At 34.7% G+C, this 20560-nt stretch overlaps 2 protein-coding genes across 2 annotated transcripts in view; both read left to right on the forward strand.

Annotated features, from left to right (window-relative positions):
• The window catches only part of LOC121380799 (coiled-coil domain-containing protein 93-like), a 62655-nt gene extending 50482 nt beyond the window's left edge, over positions 1-12173 (forward strand). Inside the window, exons 18-23 of the mRNA XM_041509775.1 lie at positions 140-248; positions 1337-1419; positions 2312-2349; positions 4485-4569; positions 5417-5530; positions 10070-12173. Coding sequence (XP_041365709.1) covers positions 140-248; positions 1337-1419; positions 2312-2349; positions 4485-4569; positions 5417-5530; positions 10070-10117 — 477 coding nt within the window. The 3' untranslated portion in view covers positions 10118-12173. The remainder of the gene's footprint in view (positions 1-139; positions 249-1336; positions 1420-2311; positions 2350-4484; positions 4570-5416; positions 5531-10069) is intronic.
• A 6548-nt stretch (positions 12174-18721) lies between these two features.
• LOC121380956 (polypeptide N-acetylgalactosaminyltransferase 5-like) overlaps positions 18722-20560 on the forward strand; it is a 219654-nt gene continuing 217815 nt past the window's right edge. The window contains exon 1 of the mRNA XM_041510005.1: positions 18722-18850. The gene's annotated coding sequence lies outside the window, so the exon portion shown is untranslated. The remainder of the gene's footprint in view (positions 18851-20560) is intronic.

The raw sequence follows: 20560 nt of genomic DNA on the forward strand, positions 1-20560 counted from the left end.
TTCACAATCATAATTCAATGAATAATAAATAAAAGTATGTCGATAATGTAATGTAAAGTATAAACATTGTAAAATAATCTGTTTAAATTTACATTTACATTTTAAAACATTTCTAATCAATAAATTATTTTTATTTTAGGCTAGGAAAAATCGTGAGATTGCTGTATTACAAAGGAAAATTGATGAAGTTCCATCAAGAGCAGAACTCAGCCAGTATCAGCGCCGATTCATAGAACTCTACAATCAGAGTAAGTTACCAGTCCACAAAGGTACAGTCAAACCTCTCTGCATCAGACACCTATAGGGGGCAGGACGTAGCCTACTGGTAAAGCTCTCACTTGATGCACGGTCGGTCTGGGATCGATCCCAGTCAGAGGGCCCATTGGGTTATTTCTCGCTCCAGCCAGTGCACCACGACTGGTATATCAAAGGCCGTGGTATGTGCTATCCTGTCTATGGGATGGTGCATATAAAGGATCTTTTGCTACTAATGAATAAATGTAGCGGGTTTCATTTCGTAGACTATATATCAAAATTACCAAATGTTTCACATCCAATAGCCGATGCTGGCATCACAGGATCGAACCACCTCAGTGGATCTGTTCCACTGATAGGGTTTTTTCTCGTTCCGACCAGTGTACCACAACTGGTCAAAAGCTGTGGTATGTGCTTTCTTGTCTATGGAAAAGTGCATATGGAAAATGTAGCGGGTTTCCTCTGTTGACTACGAGTCATAATTACCAAATGTTTGACATCCAATTGCCGATGATTAATTAATCAATGTGCTCTAGTGGTGTTGTTAAACAAAACAAACAAAGTTGTTGCCATGGGGAGCGGGATCTAGTTTAATTGGGAGAGCGCTCGCCTGAGATGCTTGCGTCATAGGATCGATCCACCTCAGTGTACCCAATCTCTGATTGAGTATTTCCCGTCCCAATCAGTACACCATGACTGGTATATCAAAGGCCTTGGTATATGCTGTCCTGTCTGGGAAGTGCATATAAAAGATTTCTTGCTGTTAATGAAAAAATATAGCGTAAAAAACTACCAAATGATTGACATCCACTAGCCAGTGATTAATAAATCAATGTGCTCTAGTGGTGTCATTAAACAAAATAAACTTGAATTTTGTTTCCATGGTCTCTGTGAGTGCGATTCCAGACAGGCACAAATGATTTATAAAGCATGATACACCTACATGTATATCATATAGTTGATACACCTATATCATGGTTAATTTACCTGTGAAATGTAATTATATTTTATTAGGTACATGTAGAACTGAATGTATTGAGAGAAAACATTTAATAAATTGTGTTTTGTGTTTGACTTTCAGTTGGAACAAAGCATAAAGAGACTAAGAAATTTTATACACTGTACAACACATTTGATGATAAGAAGCTGTATTTAGCTAAAGAGGTAGGTTTAAAATGTCTGTATAATTTCTCCACTGTATGGAATACGTTTTGCAGTCTGTAAAACTGCATCTGAAACGCCAGTCAAACAAGGATGTGTTTTGACTGTCAATATTTTCTTAGTATTTTGTTTTAATTAGGACTCAAAAATATTTGTTTTGGAAACATTTGCCTCCTGAATGCTGTATGCATAGGTTGCATTAAATACTTGGATTTTATTTTAGAAAAACATTACAAACTCAGAAAAACTATTTTGTTAATGTTTGGTTATATTCAGCAAGGTTAGGACAATGTCTGGAACTTGCAATTTACCAGCGGACAATAAAAAACAGATTTCGTCTCATGTGAAACTCAGTGGACAATAAAAAACAGATTTCTTCTCACTTTAAACTTCCCATAAATTGATCATTGTTATGTGTACAGGATTTAAGCGGGACCAAAAACATTGCTAGAACTTTTTCTCATTTGGTTTGAAAATGTTTACCCAAATTCGGGTTCTCTTTTTAGATACTTTCATTTGTTTTGGCTAAATTCCAACTGCAACAGAATTATTGGTGGCTTAGAGAAAGTATTGAGCCAACTGCATTTTATATTTTGTGATTTAGCAAATGATTGTTTAGTGTTTTATGTGCTATAATGAAAAATAATGCAATGGTAAAAAAAAAAACTGAATTAATTATAGAAAGTAATTCAAGATATAATGACTACTCTCATTTGAAGACATCCCGATTAATTAAAGGGATTTTTAAAATGTTTAGTAATTATGCATTTTTGCATTAATTGGCTTGATGGTGACTGTTGATGTTACCACTGTATTGTTTACTAGGTCTTTTGCTAGGTCTTTTTAAAATAAATTATGACAGAGAAACAGAATTTTAATCTATTTTTTATTCTAGGTGAACCTTCTGAACTCTATACATGACACCTTCATACAGTGAGTATATTAATTATTATATGCTTTAACATGCACTTGTTTGAAGGGGGAGGGGTGGGACGTAGCCTAGTGGTAAAGCGCTCACTTGATGCGCAGTCGGTCTAGGATCAATCCCTGTCAGTGGTCCCATGGGCCATTTCTCATTCCAGCCAATGCACCCTGACTGGTATATCAAAGGCAGTGGTATGCACTATCCTGTCTGGGATGGTGCAGATAAAAGATCCCTTGATACTAATGGAAATTTATAGCAGGTTTCCATTCTAGGACTATATGTCAAAATTATCAAATGTTTTGACATCCAATAACGGTTGATTATAATTATTAAATCAATGTATTCTAGTGCTGTTATTTAACAAACAAAACTTTAATTTTTTGTTTTGTTTGAAGGGTGGATTGGGCTTTTGTGTGAATTAGAATTCAGAACATGCAAAATCGGGGGGTGGGGGGTGGGTGGGGGGTGTCTACTGAAGTGGCAAAAGAATTACTTCCCTCAATCTTCGGTCCATGTCTTGTATTAAATAAAAACATAAACATCTTTTATTGACCATCATATATATCTCATCTCTGTCCTGTCTGGGAAGGTGCATATAAAAGATTCCTTGCTACTAACAGAACAATATAGCAGGTTTCCTGCAAGACTGTATGTCAGAAGTATACATTTCTTTATATCTAATCACTGATAATGAATAAATGGATGTGCTCTAGTGGTGTCATTAAACAAAAACAAACTTTAATTTAAATAAATGCTTCTAAAGACTTCATGAAGTACTAATGAAGATAGGTCGGTGAAATATCTCACATTAAGGCACGATTTCTCACCGGTTGTTTAAATATGAGAGGTTTTTTGGATCAATCCCCGTCGGTGGGCCCATTGGGCTATTTCTCGTTCCAATCAGTGCACCACGACTGGTATATCAAAGGCCGTGGTATGTACTACACTGTCTGTGGGATGGTGCATATGAAAGATCCCTTGCTGCTAATCGAAAAGAGTAGCGTAGTCTATGAAGTGGCGACAGCGGGTTTCCTCTCTCATTATCTGTGTGGTTCTTAACCATATGTTTGATGCCATATGACCGTAAATAAAATGTGTTGAGTGCGTCGTTAAATAAAACATTCCTTTCTTTTTTATGAGAGGTTTAAGCTTTGAACTATGCTTAGTTAGGTAAACTTTGTTTACAAAAAAGCATTGATCAATGTCATAAAGACTTCATGTGCAAAATCATTCAATTCAAAGAGCTTCCATGTGGAGATCAAAGTTGAATTGTTAACATGAAATGCAATGTTAAATTGGTCCTTTCACAAACCAAATTTCAACCATGATTTGTGGTTGATCAGTCAATGAGAAATTGGCGTAAGAATCAAATTGTTCACATTTATGATGGTTTATTATTATCATTTAAGATAGAAATACTGTAAAATCTGGTTAAAAGGCCATCTGTATTAAGCAGTTGTTTGTCTTAAGTATTGCCCCTGATCTGATCATCCAATATAATTGTAATTGATCTGTGCAAAGTACAAAGGGGTGGGATTTATGTTAGTCTGTTCAGTGCTTGCTTGAGGTGCTTACATCACAAGATCAAAACACCTCAGTGGATCCATTCAACACATTGTTTTTCTCGTTCCAACCATTGTACCACAACTGGTCGTGGTATGTGCTTTCCTGTCTGTGAGAAAGTGCATATAAAAGATCCCTTGCTGCATTAAAAAAATGTAGCAGGTTTCCTCTATTGACTACAAGTCAGAATTACCAAAATGTTCGACATCCAATAGCCGATGATTAATATATCAATGTGCTCTAATGGTGTCATTAAACAAAACAAACTTTTTTTGATCTGTGCAAAGCAACCACCAGGATGGTTGCTTATCACACGTTTGACATTCACTTACAAGTATAAGCTGGAGTATGTGCTTTACCTTAAATGTTCAGCAAATTACATTTAATCCGTTCGTAACAGCCAAATATGTTTGTTATCAGTTGATATGAAGTTAAACACTGTTGACATTTCTCAGGCTTTTATTTGCTACATTCAAACTGGGTTTTGACATGCTCAAGTTTCAATAAAATATTTGTGCATTCTTTGGAGCCAGATGTATTTACCAACCTGTTTTACTATAGGTATTTTTGTTTACTTCAGAGCAATGTCCTCGCCTGCGAATAAGGAACAGTTTCTGAAGCAGTTTGAACAGATTGTGGAAGGTGTGAGATCCAACCGAGTTAAGGTATTCAATCAATGATTTGTGTGTAAATAAATACCATTCATATTTATTATCCCAGTGGTCATTCATAATGGGCGAAATGTTTTTCATATTTTTTACTTAAAAAATATTAGTCCATGTCTCAAACTTAAGTATTTGTTGCCTCGGCAATTAAAAACCAAAATTGCTGTGAGTGAAACAGCCCACCTACAGCATTTAAAAACAAATTGCCATTGGTGAAACGGCCCATTGATGGCAATTTTGTCCCTGCACACAGCAGTTGTTTTTTAAGTGACATTTGTAGCAAATAAACATGACTGAAAGGTTATTTTGTCTGCATGTAGACATAGTTCAAATGTACAAATATTAATTATTGGCAGATAATGTACAGCATTGAGGAACTTTACCGATGGCATTAATTTTTATTCAGCCCTACAAAAGTGGAGTTAATAATGTTCCCGACCTATGTCAGTTTATATCTCAATGATGGCATTTACCGTCGGTGCTGTCAAGTTCAAGCCCTGGGGTATTGTATCATATTATTTATTGATCTAGTCAATAAATATAATATCACCATGATTTGAAAAATAAAATGAGGTCAGATATTTTACATGTATATGTTTCTTCTTTTTCATCCTTTTATTTGTGTAATAAACACATTTTTGTGAGATTAAGAATGGTTACATTAACAATGGTTACATTAACAATGGTTACATTAAGAATGGTTTAAAACATTTATTATTCCTCCTCCAAGTTTATAGCAGATTGCATTTTGTAAAAACAAGTTTGTCATCTGAATATTAAATTCAAGGTTGGAGGATTTTTTGCAAATAATGGATTAACGCTGCTTTTATATTGACATTATTTGCAGGTTGAAAAAAAGAAACAAGCGGAAAAGATGAAACGAGACCAGCTAAACGACACCTACCTTGACCTGGTGGAGAAACAGAGACTTTACTTCAAGACGGTCAAAGATTTTAAAGAGGTAAATAAATTAAATATACAACAGAAAATTTCTATATTGATGTTTTAAAAGTATTATCTGTTGAATCTTCTCTGAAGAATTTGTTATTCTCGGCATTAAAAAACATGTAACAACAGATGCAGCATTTGATTTTTTATTGTTATTTGCAAAATTTCACATTTATAAATACAAAGTACAAAAATCAAATCATAACTTTACATATTTCAGAAAGGAAATTTAATATAGATATACAGTCGAGCACAGTTGTGTCGATATCGTGGGGACCGCACATAAATATCGAGTTAACCAAATATCGACTCAAACGTTCAGTCAAGTATGTAAATAAAAAATTACAAACAAAAGATGTCAAATTTAAAAATGAAATATAATTTATTTGTTTAAATCAAATCAAGAATTTCATTTAATTTCACAATAACATAATGTAACACAAAGACAAATGTTCTGAAATTAATAATAACAAAGTAATCAATCAATAAACCAATCAATAATACCGATGTGCGCAAGCTTACTGAATCTGTTAAAAGTTTTTATAAATTGTGGAGTTAAAATGACTGTGGATATGGAGACAATTAAACAAAAAATTACTAAATAAATTTTAACATATTATAATAAAGGATTAAGAACAAAATGCAATTATACAAACTGGAAGAACAAATAACAATCACAACTATCACAACACTTAATTCACAAAGTCTGTTAATAATGTCTGTCGCGCATTAGAACAAGGCATGAAAGCTACTGAGCTTAGAAAGTTTGTTAAGTCCCCAATAGCACAGACGGGTTTTCCATTGGAATCTTTGCTGTGCACAAATCGAGTTACATGTGCATATTCCATTAAAGTCACACCGTTGGTTACTAGGTGTGACAAGGGAACATCGTCGTCGGGGTCACTTTCATACTCCGGATCGGCCGACTCAGTTGTATTAATGAAGCCTGCATGGCGGAAACAGTGGTTAATTGTCCCTACTGATACATTATCCCATGCAAGTTTTAAAAATCGGAGGGCATCCAAAACCGAAAGTTTAACTTCAGGTTTTTTTTCTATGGCGGCAAGGTGTCTGACAATAATATGTTTTCGATAGTGCACTTTTAGATTTTGAATAATACCCTGATCCATTGGTTGAGTATGACTCGTGGTGTTTGGGGGGAGAAATATCAATTCTACATTGGTTAGACCAGTGACATGAGTGTGGGCGGGGCAATCATTGCGATTTTTCGTCCTTGTCTACGAAATTTTTTGTCAATTTTAAAAAGCCATTCTTTAAAAATATCAGACGTCATCCATGCTTTCTTGTTGGCCAGGTACTCAGTGGGTAGTGATTTGACATTTTTAAAACAACGTGGCTTTTGTGATTTGCCAATAATCAAAAGTGGGACCGTATCCGTGCTAGACATGTTAGCAGTTACTAGAACGGTAATGCGATCTTTACTGCATTTGCCACCATGACATTTCACACCCCTAAACTCTAAGGTTTTGTCTGGCATTAGTTTAAAGATGTCGTCCTCACTGTAAGACATGAGTACTGTTTGCAAAGCCTGTTTCCAGTTATTCATAGCATCTGATCGATTGTTAACGGAGTTCGCCTCACCACAGACTTTTTTTAAAGTTATGTCGTGTCTTTCTTTCAACCTATCCAACCACCCATTCGAACAAGTAAAATCATTTCTACCCAATTTCTTTGCTAATTCTTCTGCTTTAGCCATTATGTGAGCCCCAGAAATTGCAACATTGCTGTCCCTAGCTAATTTGAACCATTTTAATACAGCTTCGTCTACATCTTCAAACTTAGCTGTTCGCATTCTTTTTCTAGAGATCAGCCTCGGTGGCGTCATGGTTAGGCCATCGGACTACAGGCTGGTAGGTACTGGGTTCGGATCCCAGTCGAGGCATGGGATTTTTAATCCAGATACCGACTCCAAACCCTGAGTGAGTGCTCCACAAGACTCAATGGTAAACCATTTGCACCGACCAGTGATCCATAACTGGTTCAACAAAGGCCATGGTTTGTGCTATTCTGCCTGGGGAAGCGCAAATAAAAGATCCCTTGCTGCTAATCGGAAGAGTAGCCCATGAAGTGGTGACAGCGGGTTTCCTCTCAAAATCTGTGTGGTCCTTAACCATATGTCTGACGCCATATAACCGTAAATAAAATGTGTTGAGTGCATCGTTAAATAAAACATTTCTTTCTTTCTTTCTTTTTCTAGATGGAGAAAAGGATGAAATTGCAATAGCCCCTTTAATTTTATCAGAATTTTTTAACCATGTAGACAAAGTATTTTGAGGAATGCCAAATTCTTTTGCAATAACACTTTTTGATTTATCACCTTTCTCAACAGCTTGGATAGCTTCTAATTTTGTTTCAATGGATTTTACCGTCAACGTTTCTTTGGAGCATTATCTGATTCAGTTTTCCCCCCAGATAAGCCAGGTCCTTCACTAGATTGCTCAGACATGGTGCTCTGGTGAAGTGACCAACGAGCCACTTTGGTTAAATAGGATAGGTGTCATTAAAGAAACACCGACATCGCTTCTTTGTTAATTAACAAACAAATACCCGACCACCACAAATTAATCCTACTTTAATCCGAGTCCATTTTACCAGTCCTCAATTTATGACTTGCTGCATTCTGTAATAATCATTTCGTCTGCTCGATTACCGCATTTAATTTTAAGATCGGTGAGGCCATTTATTACCTTGATTACTGTTTTAGATAACTTCACTCATTGATCTCACATGTGAACAGTAATTACAAATCATATCTGTTTACAGTGGAATGTCGGCAATGGTTTGGTTACGTGCCCAAAATACCGTCAGAGCGTTAATTATAGGTCGTGCAATTTATACTTACCCTTTTAAACATTTTATTTATTTTAACAAATAATTTTACCATCGACAATTCGAGGCACTTTTGTACATAAAAGTTTAATTAGGGACCAAAAAATATATCGACACAAATGTAATATCGACTCAATCGTATCGACTCAACAGAGTAAAAAACATGATATTTAATACACGTTTCGGCCGGGACCGGCCAGTCATATCGACACAAACAATATATCAACTCAAGCAAGATCGACACAACGGTGCTCAACTGTACAATAGAACAATCAATCTACCAATAAACAAAATAGCCTTCACTTGTTTAAATATAAATAGGCTTTGTATTTTCCACTTTTTAATAGAATGTCCAATTAATTATTGTCTCTTCAGGCTGACTTTGACAAGTCATTCAGGTATTATTTGCTCTCCTACATACAACTGCTTGCTTTTAGTGACAGGAGTTCGAGGAAATGTAATATTAAGAATGAATGAATGCTAAAAAAAAAAATCAAAACAAATCACCTTTTCCTTTTTTGAATTCTTATTTTTAATGTTTGTTTTGGGGGAAAAGTACAAGTTTATACATATACATGTATGTATATCTTCTGAGGGCTCTTCCTGATTTTTATCTTGAACTCCTGGTCTTGTTGTCCACTAGCCCCCTTTTTTCACCCTGGACAACAGGGAATGGTGAATAAAAATAATAATAAAAAAAAGTATAATCTTTTTGGTGTCTTTGGTTTCCTATGACATGCTTAACAGTGAGAAATAAAATAACATGTTTGTCTTAAGAGGCATTTTAGTTCTTTTTGTTTTTTTCTAAAGTGACTGCTTAATGCACTTTAATCAAAGGCTACGGTATGTGCTGTCCTGTCTGGGAAGGTGTATATAAAAAAAATCCTAATGAAAAAGTGTAGTAGGTTTCCTCTAAGATCATGGGAAAAAATTACGAAATGTTTGGCATCCAGTAGGCCAGTGATTAATCAGTCAATATAAGTGATGGAAATAAGGATAATTTTTCACTAGTCCACTGGACTAATACACCAAAAAATCTTCTTGCCCAGCAATATTTTAATTTGTTCAAATAAACAGTTTGTTTTATTCAAGTATAAGAACAATGTTTTTTATTGCTCAAAATGAAACTTCATTGAACATTTTCACTTTTCCACTGGACAACTACCAAGGTACAATGTACATTTTGTTTGTCCGAGAAGATTTTCACTTGTCAGGATAAATGGACAAGTGCTTATTTCAAACATTGAATATGCTCTAGTGGTTTTGATAAACAAAACACTTTCTTTTGTATACACTTTAGAAAGATGTTGCAAAACTTTATAGAACCAAACTAAAGTATTTGTTATTGAAAGTTAAAGTAGCAAGGCATCTTTTATATGCATCATCACCCAGACAGGATAGCACATTTTTTGATATACCAGTCTGGCTGGAATGAGAAATAGCCCAATGAGCCCACCAACAGGGATCGATCCTAGACCAACCACGTATCAGGTGAACGTGATATCATTGGGCTCTGTCCCGCCCCTATCTGTTATTGAATACATGTAATTGTATGTAGTTGGATTTCTTTTTCAATCCTTGCAGTAAGTCCAGAAAGCAAGGTACCATAATGAACAAGTTGTTTACAATGCATTTTGTCAGTATATTTTGTACATTACAAATTGTTTATTATCTTTTTCTTCGGTTTTTTTCATTTTGTCAGGAATGTCGGAAGAATGAAATATTGTTGTCCAAGCTGAGGAGTTCCTAGTGACTTGAGAAGACAAATTTTACAAATTACTCTCTAATCAGTCATTATATTGACAATTTGTTATGTTCAAATGAACAGTTTGAATTGTACAATATTATATATTAATATATCCTAATTGACTATAAAGATGTCTATTAAAATATGTACTCTAAATCAATATTAAAATCACCTGGAAACAGTCTTCTGAATCTATACCAACAAGTTTAAGACTGAAAATGTCAGACATGGAGTCCTCATTTTAATATCACAGCTGACTCTAGCATGGCACCCTGATGTTGTCATAGTTACAAGATGTTTCTCACAAGAGGAATTTGCTAGATCCTTGCTCAAGCAAATGTCACATCAACATAAATGTGATACTTTATAATGGTATAGTTTTTATCTTGCTCTGGTAAACCCAAAGGCAAGACACAGGTGTTGCCTTTTTAATGGCATCAGCTTTTGCATTTACAGTAACTCAGTGTTACGTGTCAATGTTTAACTCCATTTCTCATAATCTTTAAGACCTACATCTATGAAACTTGGTTTATAGTTGCTTATGAATGTTCATCTCGGTGCATTTAAAAATAAATGATAGTCATCTGTTGATACAACTATGAGTGATACAAAATCGGTTCATGGTGGACGAGACTTGTAATTGTGCGGAATTCTCTTTTGTCTCCTGTGTTTGTTTGAATGCTGGTAATATGGTTTTTGACCAAATTTCTTTTCAATAACAAGTGTGGTTTTAGAGATAATGTTTTGATGTTTTCAGAAAGAGCGATAGGTTCTTGTAAAATAACAAAGATAAAAAAAACAAAGTAGTTTCATGGACCTTTTGCATGTGATACACAGTTGTAATAACCAGAATTCTGAACAAAGTGCAATATAGATCTGCAACCCACTTTGGTCAACTTCCATATGCTAAAATCTTTACCCAATGTTGTAATTTGACCATCATTTGTAATAACAGAACTGACTATTGTTGGAGCAAGTGTCATCAAATTTGAATAAAATGGGATATGATACAGGTTTGAAACAGTCTAAACTAATTTTTATAAACATGGATCCTTAATTCATTCTAGATGTTCTGGGAAGAGACATGGAGAGGTGGTTGTCAGTTGGTGCGTTATTAAACTAGGCAATTATATTGCAAGATAATTTACTTTAACCATATGTTGATATCATGGGCTAATTCGGTCCATTCTGTGGCTAGAATAAAGTACATGGTGATCTTCTGCATCGGAACATAAATGTGAGGATTTCAGTCAAAGATACTTTGAATAGAAAAATCATTCTGAACGAACATGTTAACAGTAATTGTTAATCAGTCCCACCTCCACCATCTGAAAATGTATGTTATTAAGAAGACGGCAGCCTTGCTAATGTTAATCTCCATACCCTGAATGCTACATCAGTATGGCCTTCGGTTAAATGACAGTTTTAATAAAAGATATAATTTTCTTTATTTGCACTAAATAAATGTTTATATCCATTCTGTGTTTTCGACTGATCAAAGGCAGGGTCCATATTAAGACCTCTTTCTAATCAGTTCTCTATTCATGGAAACAACTCGGCAGATTATGATACACATGGGCTGATTAGGACCTTTGGAAGAAGAAGACAAATATTAGGAAGCCAAATTCATCTTGTAGAGAAAACTTAATTACCAGACGTTCATAAATAACATTCATATCAAAATGACATATGCATGGCTCGTGGGGTTTTGGAAACTGGTAAGTAAAATTACAATCATGGGAAAAATTCAGGAATGATATTTGAATTAATTTAGTGAAAAAAGATGCATTATTTTGCTTAAATCAATAAAGTTATAAATATTAACTTGAATCACCTTTTTTCTGTGATTAGTTATTGCTAACTGTTTTATTGTTGTTTTGTATTTGTGCTATGCATTGGTGCCAAAATGTTGAAGGACAAAGTGCTGTGTTAATTAAAGTCCAGTTAGAAAACACTACTTAGTAGGTCATTATGGCTTACAGGGAAAGATAACTCCTGGTGTTCTGGAAGATTTAGTTCAGCAGTTGTTATACCAATAAAGATGGTGTGCAGGCATGAATCCATGTGGTTGTTGTTGTTGTGGGTTTTTTTTTTTGGGGGGGGGGGGTGTCTACATGCAACTACTTAAATGGAAGTTGTATATTAGCAGTGAATGCTCTTTAGAATAGATGTGTGTGGGAAAAGAGTTGTTATGTGTAGGAGGGTTCAGAGCCCCTCGATCCCCCTCTGTATCCATTCCTGGTGTGTACAGACTACTGTCTGTAGAACAGTGTGACTTATTTATCACAAACCCATTTCTTTGGACCATCTAATGCCATGTGTGATAACAGCAGATTTTTCTAACTCTTTTAAGTTGTGACTTGCAGTTGTGTATCATCATACAAACTTTCATAGGCAGGATGTAGCCCAGTGGTAAAGTGTTTGCTTGATGCGCGGTCAGTCTAAGATCGATCCCTGTCCATTGGGCTATTTCTCATTCCAGCCAGTGCACCAGGATTAGTATATCAAAGGCTGTGGTATATGCTATCCTGTCTGTGGGATGGTGCATATAAAATATCCCTTGCTGTCTAAGACTATATGTCAAAATTACTAAATGTTTGACATCCAATAACCGATGATTAATAAATCAAATTGATCTAGTGGTGTCGATAAACAAAACAAACTTTTTATACAAACTTTCATGCTGTGCTGATATGCTGTCTGAATCAACTGAGTTTTGCACGATAACCTTGAAATACGAACTGTAATCTGTCACTCGATAAAGTTTCAGAGTTTCATTCTCAGCAGGTGTGGGTGACATTTTTGTTTAATACTGTAAACTGTTTACAACTCCATGATAAAAAAGAACTGAGGGAAAATGTGTTTTGTTGTTTGTTTGAATTACTAGTGTTCATTTCTTTTGAAATCGAGTCATATTTTCTCCAATGAAAGAAAGAAATGTTTTATTTAACGACGCACTCAACACATTTTATTTATGTTTATATGGTGTCAGACATATGGTTATGGACCACACAGATTTTGAGAGGAAACCCACTGTCGCTACTACATGGGCTACTCTTTCCGATTAGTAGCAAGGGATCTTTTATTTGCGCTTCCCACAGGCAGGATAGCACAAACCATGGCCTTTGTTGAACCAGTTATGGATCACTGGTCGGTGCAAGTGGTTTACCATTGATCCTTGCAGAGCACTCACTCAGGGTTTGGAGTCGGTATCTGGATTAAAAATCCCATGCCTCGACTGGGATCCGAACACAGTACCTACCAGCCTGTAGACCGATGGCCTAACCACGACGCCACCGAGGCCAGTTTCTTCCAATGAATGCACTGCACAGTGATATTCAAGTCGTAATCATGCTTCTACATTGGTAAATGGATTCAGTTTGCCTTTAAACAATACTACAGTCCATTTGCATCCAAAGGGAATCGATGAATTGGCATGTAACTTTATAACGAATAATGTTAAAATTCATATAAAAAACATACTATTAAGTTTAAACCCATACCAACTCAAATCCAAAGGGAATCGATGAATTGGCATGTAACTTTATAACGAGTAATGTTAAAATTCATATAAAAACATACTATTAAGTTTTAAACCCATACCAACTGGAATAAAAAAAATTCAATGTAAATTAAAACAAAATTCTTTAAAAATTACCATCAAATTACATGGGTTAAATGTTATTTTGGTTCAGGTATGAAGACAACTGATGGAACGGACAAATTAAAGCATACACAACTCTACCTTTAGTCTCAGTGTACTGCATTATCGACTACTTCAGTGGCAATGCTAGTGAAGCTGCATTCATTGGCTGTTCTATCATTTTGTTTTCATGTGACCCCTGTATTAAAAATGAGATTTAATCTATATAATTTGATGGTATTTTGCTAAGAAACCTTTTTATTTACATACATATATATATATTTTCTTTCTCTTTTTAAAAAAAAAAAAAAAGCAAGGTGATTTGTGTGTAAAGAAATGCAAGATGATTGTTGTTTAATGTTGATAGATGGAGAATGCTATACAAGTAGGCACAAGGTACAATTCATCTTTCGAGATCTTTCAAAGCGTATCAAAAGAGTAATAATAAACACTTTATTTAATGAGGGTGGCACAGTCAGTTTGAACTAATCTTCTTTGTGGCACTCCGTTGCAATACAAATAAAGCACACAAAAATCTTGAACTATACAAAATAAATAGTATGAACAAATTTACAACAATAAATGAATAGTGAGGTGGATTCCATTTTAAGCAACAAGTTCTTAAAGTTATATTCTATTTCAATCTTAATGGTATTTAACAGAATGTTATATTCTGTTTCAATCTAGTTAAAATTAGCTCCACAGGTTATCTACTACTGGTTGACCAGTAGAGCTAATTTTAATCAGATTGATTCTATTTCTTCCAAAAATCCTCAAAAAACATTTCTTCCAACTAAAATTTATTTGCAGCTTATGCCTGCAGCTAATTTATGCATCCTATAGCAGTCTGTTTCAGATTATCTTATACATAACAGAGCTATCAATTTCATAGTGCATATTTCATTGGATAGTGTGGCTGTGGCTATGGGGTTAACACTTAGAAGCAACCATTTGTAGGTTTTAAATAGAAATTTGCATGTTATTGCCATCATAAATAACACATAATGTTCTCAGCAAGTGATGTGCAGAAATAGATGTTAATAGATATTAATATTTTCCGACGGAAATGGGTAAATAGTGGGAATCATATAGCACTTGGGTTACTATTGTTACCTGGTGACAAGATGTGGTATTTCATGGTTGCAGCTAGCCTAAAATGACAAGAGACCAGTTATATTACTGGTGCACATGCAATAATATAACTAAACAATTGTTTTTTTAACCCATTGTCATCACCAATGGGCAAGGTAGTGTTGAATTTGAGAACAAGAACACATTCACATCTGTTCAACATATTTAGGAACACGTTCACTATACCAGAACAGTTTTGAATTTACAATAAAACAAGTGATTTTTCAGGATAAGAGCTGTCCCTCCCCCCCCCCCCCCCCCCCCCCCCCCCCCCCCCTCCTCCTCCACTCGCTCACCCTATTAGGTATACTCCTTTATTTGGACCCAAAATGCTTTCATTTTTGGTGCAATATTAACTATTTAATTATTAATGTTATTACATTGTTAAATACAAACTACATTAAAGGTTTGTTATAAATATAGGTCTAGATCATGACAGATAAAAATGGCCTGGCTATCCTCACATTCAACGAGTACATTCTGTTGAATAATGACCCATGATTCACACCATTTTCTAATAATATCACTCAAAAAACCACTCCTGTCATACATCATTTCAAGCTTACTAGCACGCTATAAATATATTCATATCAAAATGAGTTATGATATGAAACCCTACTGAGGTCAAGTATATTGTAGAGAAATTGATACTGAATAATGCATTTGTATTTTTCTTCTGGAGTTGGTATAGAACAAAACAGAAATATTTTAATTAAATAAAATATGAAGTGACCTCCCGAATGACAGGTTGCATAATGCAGACATCTCAAAATATGTGGGGTGAGCTCATTGTCTGCCTTCTGCACTGAATAATCTCAGTCTGTAGGGATCTCAGCTGAGATGTTTGCATCATAGGATCAAACCACCTCGGTACACACATTCTCTGATTGGTTTTTCCCATTCCAAACCATGACTGTTATATACATATACAAGGCTGTGGAATGGGTTGTCCTGTATAAATGTGCATATAAAAGATCCTGATGCTAATAGAAAGTGCCACCCCCACCCCCACACCCTGTAGATATCATTCTGATGGGCCTGCCAAATGTTTGACATTCATTAGCAAATGATTAATAAATCAATGTTCTCTAGTGACGTTGTCAAACAAAATAAGTTTTAACTTTAATTTGTTTTGCCTTGAATAATGAATAGGCTAGAATGTGAGCTAATGCAGAATAAGCCAATACTGTAAAAGTGGTACAGATAAGTCTGCAATAAAAACATCAGTGAAGTACAAGATATTGGTAACCTATGATAATCACTGATATAACACTACTGGAAGCTCGCCACTCGTGCAGGCATGAATGTAATTAGGCGTCAAAAGCTGGTGGGGGGGGGGAATTGAGGGGGGATTCTGGCTCTCCAACTGTGAACTTGGAGGGATCAGAATATGTGATTCCCCCCCCCCCCCCCCAACAATGTTAAAAGGAGATCTAAATAAAGATTTAATTTTGTGTTTTATCTCGACCGTTCCAGGTGTGTGTACAGGGGTCCAAACCCCTCCCTGTTTTCATGAAACATTTTCTTTTTTCTCAATACATTTACCAGGGAGCATGACTTGACCACCCTATAAATTAACTTGCTGAATGTCCTCTACACGCGCCTGAGTTCACAAGAATTCTCCATGTTAGAAACAGTTTTGATACAATTAAAGTTTATTATAAACATTCTAAATTGTCCCCATAATTTTCCATGTTAGAAACTGTTTTGATACGATTAAAGTTTATTATAAACTTTCTAAATTGTCCCCATCATTTTCCATGTTAGAAACTGTTTTGATACGATTAAAGTTTATTATAAACTTTCTAAATTGTCCCCATAATTTTCCATGTTAGAAACTGTTTTGATACGATTAAAGTTTATTGTTAACATTCTAAATTGTCCCCATAATTTTCCATGTTAGAAACTGTTTTGATATGATTAAAGTTTATTGTTAACATTCTAAATTGTCCCCATAATTTACCATGTTGTTAGAAACTGTTTTGATACGATTAAAGTTTATTATAAACTTTCTAAATTGTCCCCATAATTTTCCATGTTAGAAACTGTTTTGATACGATTAAAGTTTATTGTTAACATTCTAAATTGTCCCCATAATTTTCCATGTTAGAAACTGTTTTGATACGATTAAAGTTTATTGTTAACATTCTAAATTGTCCCCATAATTTACCATGTTGTTAGAAACTGTTTTGATATGACTAAAGTGTACTATTAACATTCTAAATTGTGCTCATCGACATGGTTAGGTTATTATATAACTTTTTTATGGAAAAGTTATTTTATACTTTTTATCAGGTTTACGAATTACTTACATAAAAAAATATTATTGGTTCAAACCATCTATGTTTAAAATTGTACAATTATTATCAGTTCAAAACAGAAAAGAACTATGTAATCTCGGTAAATTTCTCAAACATGCAACCTTTTTACGTTCTAAGCATATATAACTGTCCATCCTCCAATTACACAATCACCCATTGTATATATTATCTGTTTGTATCATTGTCTATTGAATGTATATGTATATGCCTATGAGCCGTAAGGCTTAAAGCTAAATAAACTATACTATACTACCTATCACCTTTCTGTATATTCCAAAACTGCATACAATAAAATGATTTGAATTTAGTTTAATAATTCTAAAATGAAAATAGTCGCAACTTGAAATGACATAAATAACAGTCGTAAAGAAAAGTTACATTTGCACAGATGTTTACGACGATCTAGTAGTTTACCTACTATGGCTGCAAGAAATGGGAGGCCTGGGTCCCATTCAAGCTAGGCCTCAAAACATGATTTACTTTTTTATGCTTTAGCTACCGTACTACATATATATAAATATGTTTGTGCTCCCCCATCCCCCTCCTACTCTCTCTCTCTCTCTCTCTCTCTCTCTCTCTCTCTCTCTCTCTCTCTCTCCTCTCTCTCTCTCTCTCTCTCTCTCTCTCTCTCTCTCACACACACACACACACACACACACACACACACACAGACAGAAAGAGCGAGAGAGATAGATAGATAGAGAGAGAGACTTCACATATCGATCAACAGTATGACGCAGTCATTAGAAATCAAAATTTTACAGGTGTCTGAATGACTGTTAACTTTAAATATATTTCAACAAAACTGTTAAATACTGAGACTTTTAAGTGTATAACTCGGATGATATATTTTATAAATTCTCAATCGTAGGGCTCTATAACTGCTATGTGTTGCACGACATCACATTTTAGCAAGTCTTTAGGCTATATTTATTTGTCAAAACATAATGGGATTGATCAACAGGCCCAGCCTATAATATTAAGACCTCTCCCTACATTTTACAAGCGGATACAATTACAGACTTACATATATTAATAATAATATTTTATAGACCATCCCATTAGGGAACGCCGTGTTTGTTTTTGTTTTTTTGGGGTTTGTTTTTTTTTTAACTGTGTAGGCCTACTACTTATTTGTTTATAAGCCAATTGTTTTCTAAATTGTACGCAAAAAAGTGGGTTTTTTAAATTATTTTTTATTTTCAAAACACTTTTACTTTTTTTCTTTACGTCAAATTAAACTGAACTTATTTACAAAAAAAAACAATGTTCATTGATAAATGTTTTATTCCATAAGAGAAGTGTTCAATATCTCAAATACTCAATCATTTGGGTAAAGTAGACAAGTGACTGTTCTTTTAGTTGTAGCGCAAAACTATGTATACCATTTGATTATTTATTCAACCGGTGTCCTTTATTTTCCGGTTTGACTGTAGTTTTTCCGGGTATCCCATTGCAATGTGACGTCTTTTTTTATTTGCATTATGCCACCTAGTGGGGATCTCGTTGAACCACAAACACAGGTGCCGGGGAGACAACGCTCGCGGAGTGACGATTCCTGACTCACGAAAGTTTTTATTACAGCGAAAACAAGCGTGAAATACGTAAACGGATACGATATTACTGGCTGAGACTAGAGTGGTAAGATAGACCAACTGTTAGTTAGATAGTTTTATGATAGTAATTCTGTATTCAAACTTTTTTTTCGATTCACCGATTATGATTGTTGTTCGTGAGTACACCGCGAAACCGAGACTTCAAAAATTGTCGCTGTTGACACCGAGTTTGGCAGTCACGACGGTCACTTGACGATTTGTCGTCTGTTGCCGTGTTGGGTCTTTATTTATGAACACCATGCTAAATGTGCTTTGAGATTTGATCAGTTTTATTCATTTGTTTTCAGCCAAACAATGTAGACATATTACTGTGATGGTGCTGGTAAAATTAAAATGTTGGTGGGCGTAACTGATTTCTTACTCGGTCAGATAACATGTGTATTTCGCCTTGTACATGTAGTGTGGTTATTATATTATACATCCTTGACCTGTGATATATCCAGTCTTTTATTAACAGTAGTATCCCTACTGTACAGTCAATAGATTTAATTTATTTCACATATTATTATATGGATCCTATATAATGGCATTACATAGTAACATTGGACAACATAATAAGAACATAAAATGGTTAAATCAGATATGCCTGCATAGATATATAGGCCTATGTGTTAGTTAAAGTTGGTGTTGGCCACAGAGCTTTAGTTTGATTATTTTCAAGTCCAGTCATGACATTAAACACTTACATGTTGTTAGTTGACCAATACCAATGTTACACAAAGAAACCAAATGCCTCTCAGGATCTGTTATCCCCCAAAAATACATGGCTCATTAAATACAGTGCATGACATGAATTAATAGTCTTTGCAGTTCTTAGCAGTATTTACTGAACTCAGGACTTATAGAATTTTTATAAAATCCATCAGCCATGGGATCATTGATTAAAAGATTGTACTAGCCACGATAAAAAAAATCACTATCCCTACATTACTTTAAGTTAATATAGTTTTACTAATTAATAGTAATAATCAGATGTCACCTAAAGAAGGAGATAGAGCTTAATAACACTAACATTGTGGGGATGGGATAGGACCAGGCTATTCATATAAATTTTACAAAATAGACTTAACTGCAACGTCATTTGACTTCTTCTTCTTTTTCACTAGCAGTCAGGCATGACAATATTAGTTATTTACCAGCCCAACATTGAATATCACTAACCATGGGAGTGGTGCTACCATAATATAGAAGCTCTACTAAACTGTTAATTAATATTAAATTAATATATATTACATTACTAACAGTTACAGTAAATGAAAAAACTAAAAATAATACAAATTTGTAATTATCAAAAAATATATATTATGAAGTAAAATGAACAATGACTGCTACAAACATTAACACATGACCTCTAACACATACAATTCAGTCGTCTGCCGGGCAACTAAAATTTCCAAATACAAACAGCCTCTTTATCCCTTTGCTACACTTGCAATTTTTTTTATTCCGTAGTCTTCAGCAAGCGTCGTCTGTCATTTTAAAGCTAGGCCAAGATTATTATATCGAGTACCATATTTGACGGGAAATAGGCCCACATCTTTGAATAAGTGCCCCTCCTTTTTGAAGGCATTTAAAAAATTAGACCTTTATTCGTAAGTCATGGTATTTCATGTCGGAGTCCATGAAGTAAATTGGCGAAAACATTGAAAGATCGAAAAAAAGCTGTTTAAAACCTTACACTCCATCACGTTATTAAAATTAATAGACTCCATCTCTTTAAATAGACTCTGTTGCT

This window comes from Gigantopelta aegis, chromosome 9, assembly GCF_016097555.1.
Source record: "Gigantopelta aegis isolate Gae_Host chromosome 9, Gae_host_genome, whole genome shotgun sequence".
NCBI lineage: Eukaryota > Metazoa > Mollusca > Gastropoda > Neomphalida > Peltospiridae > Gigantopelta > Gigantopelta aegis.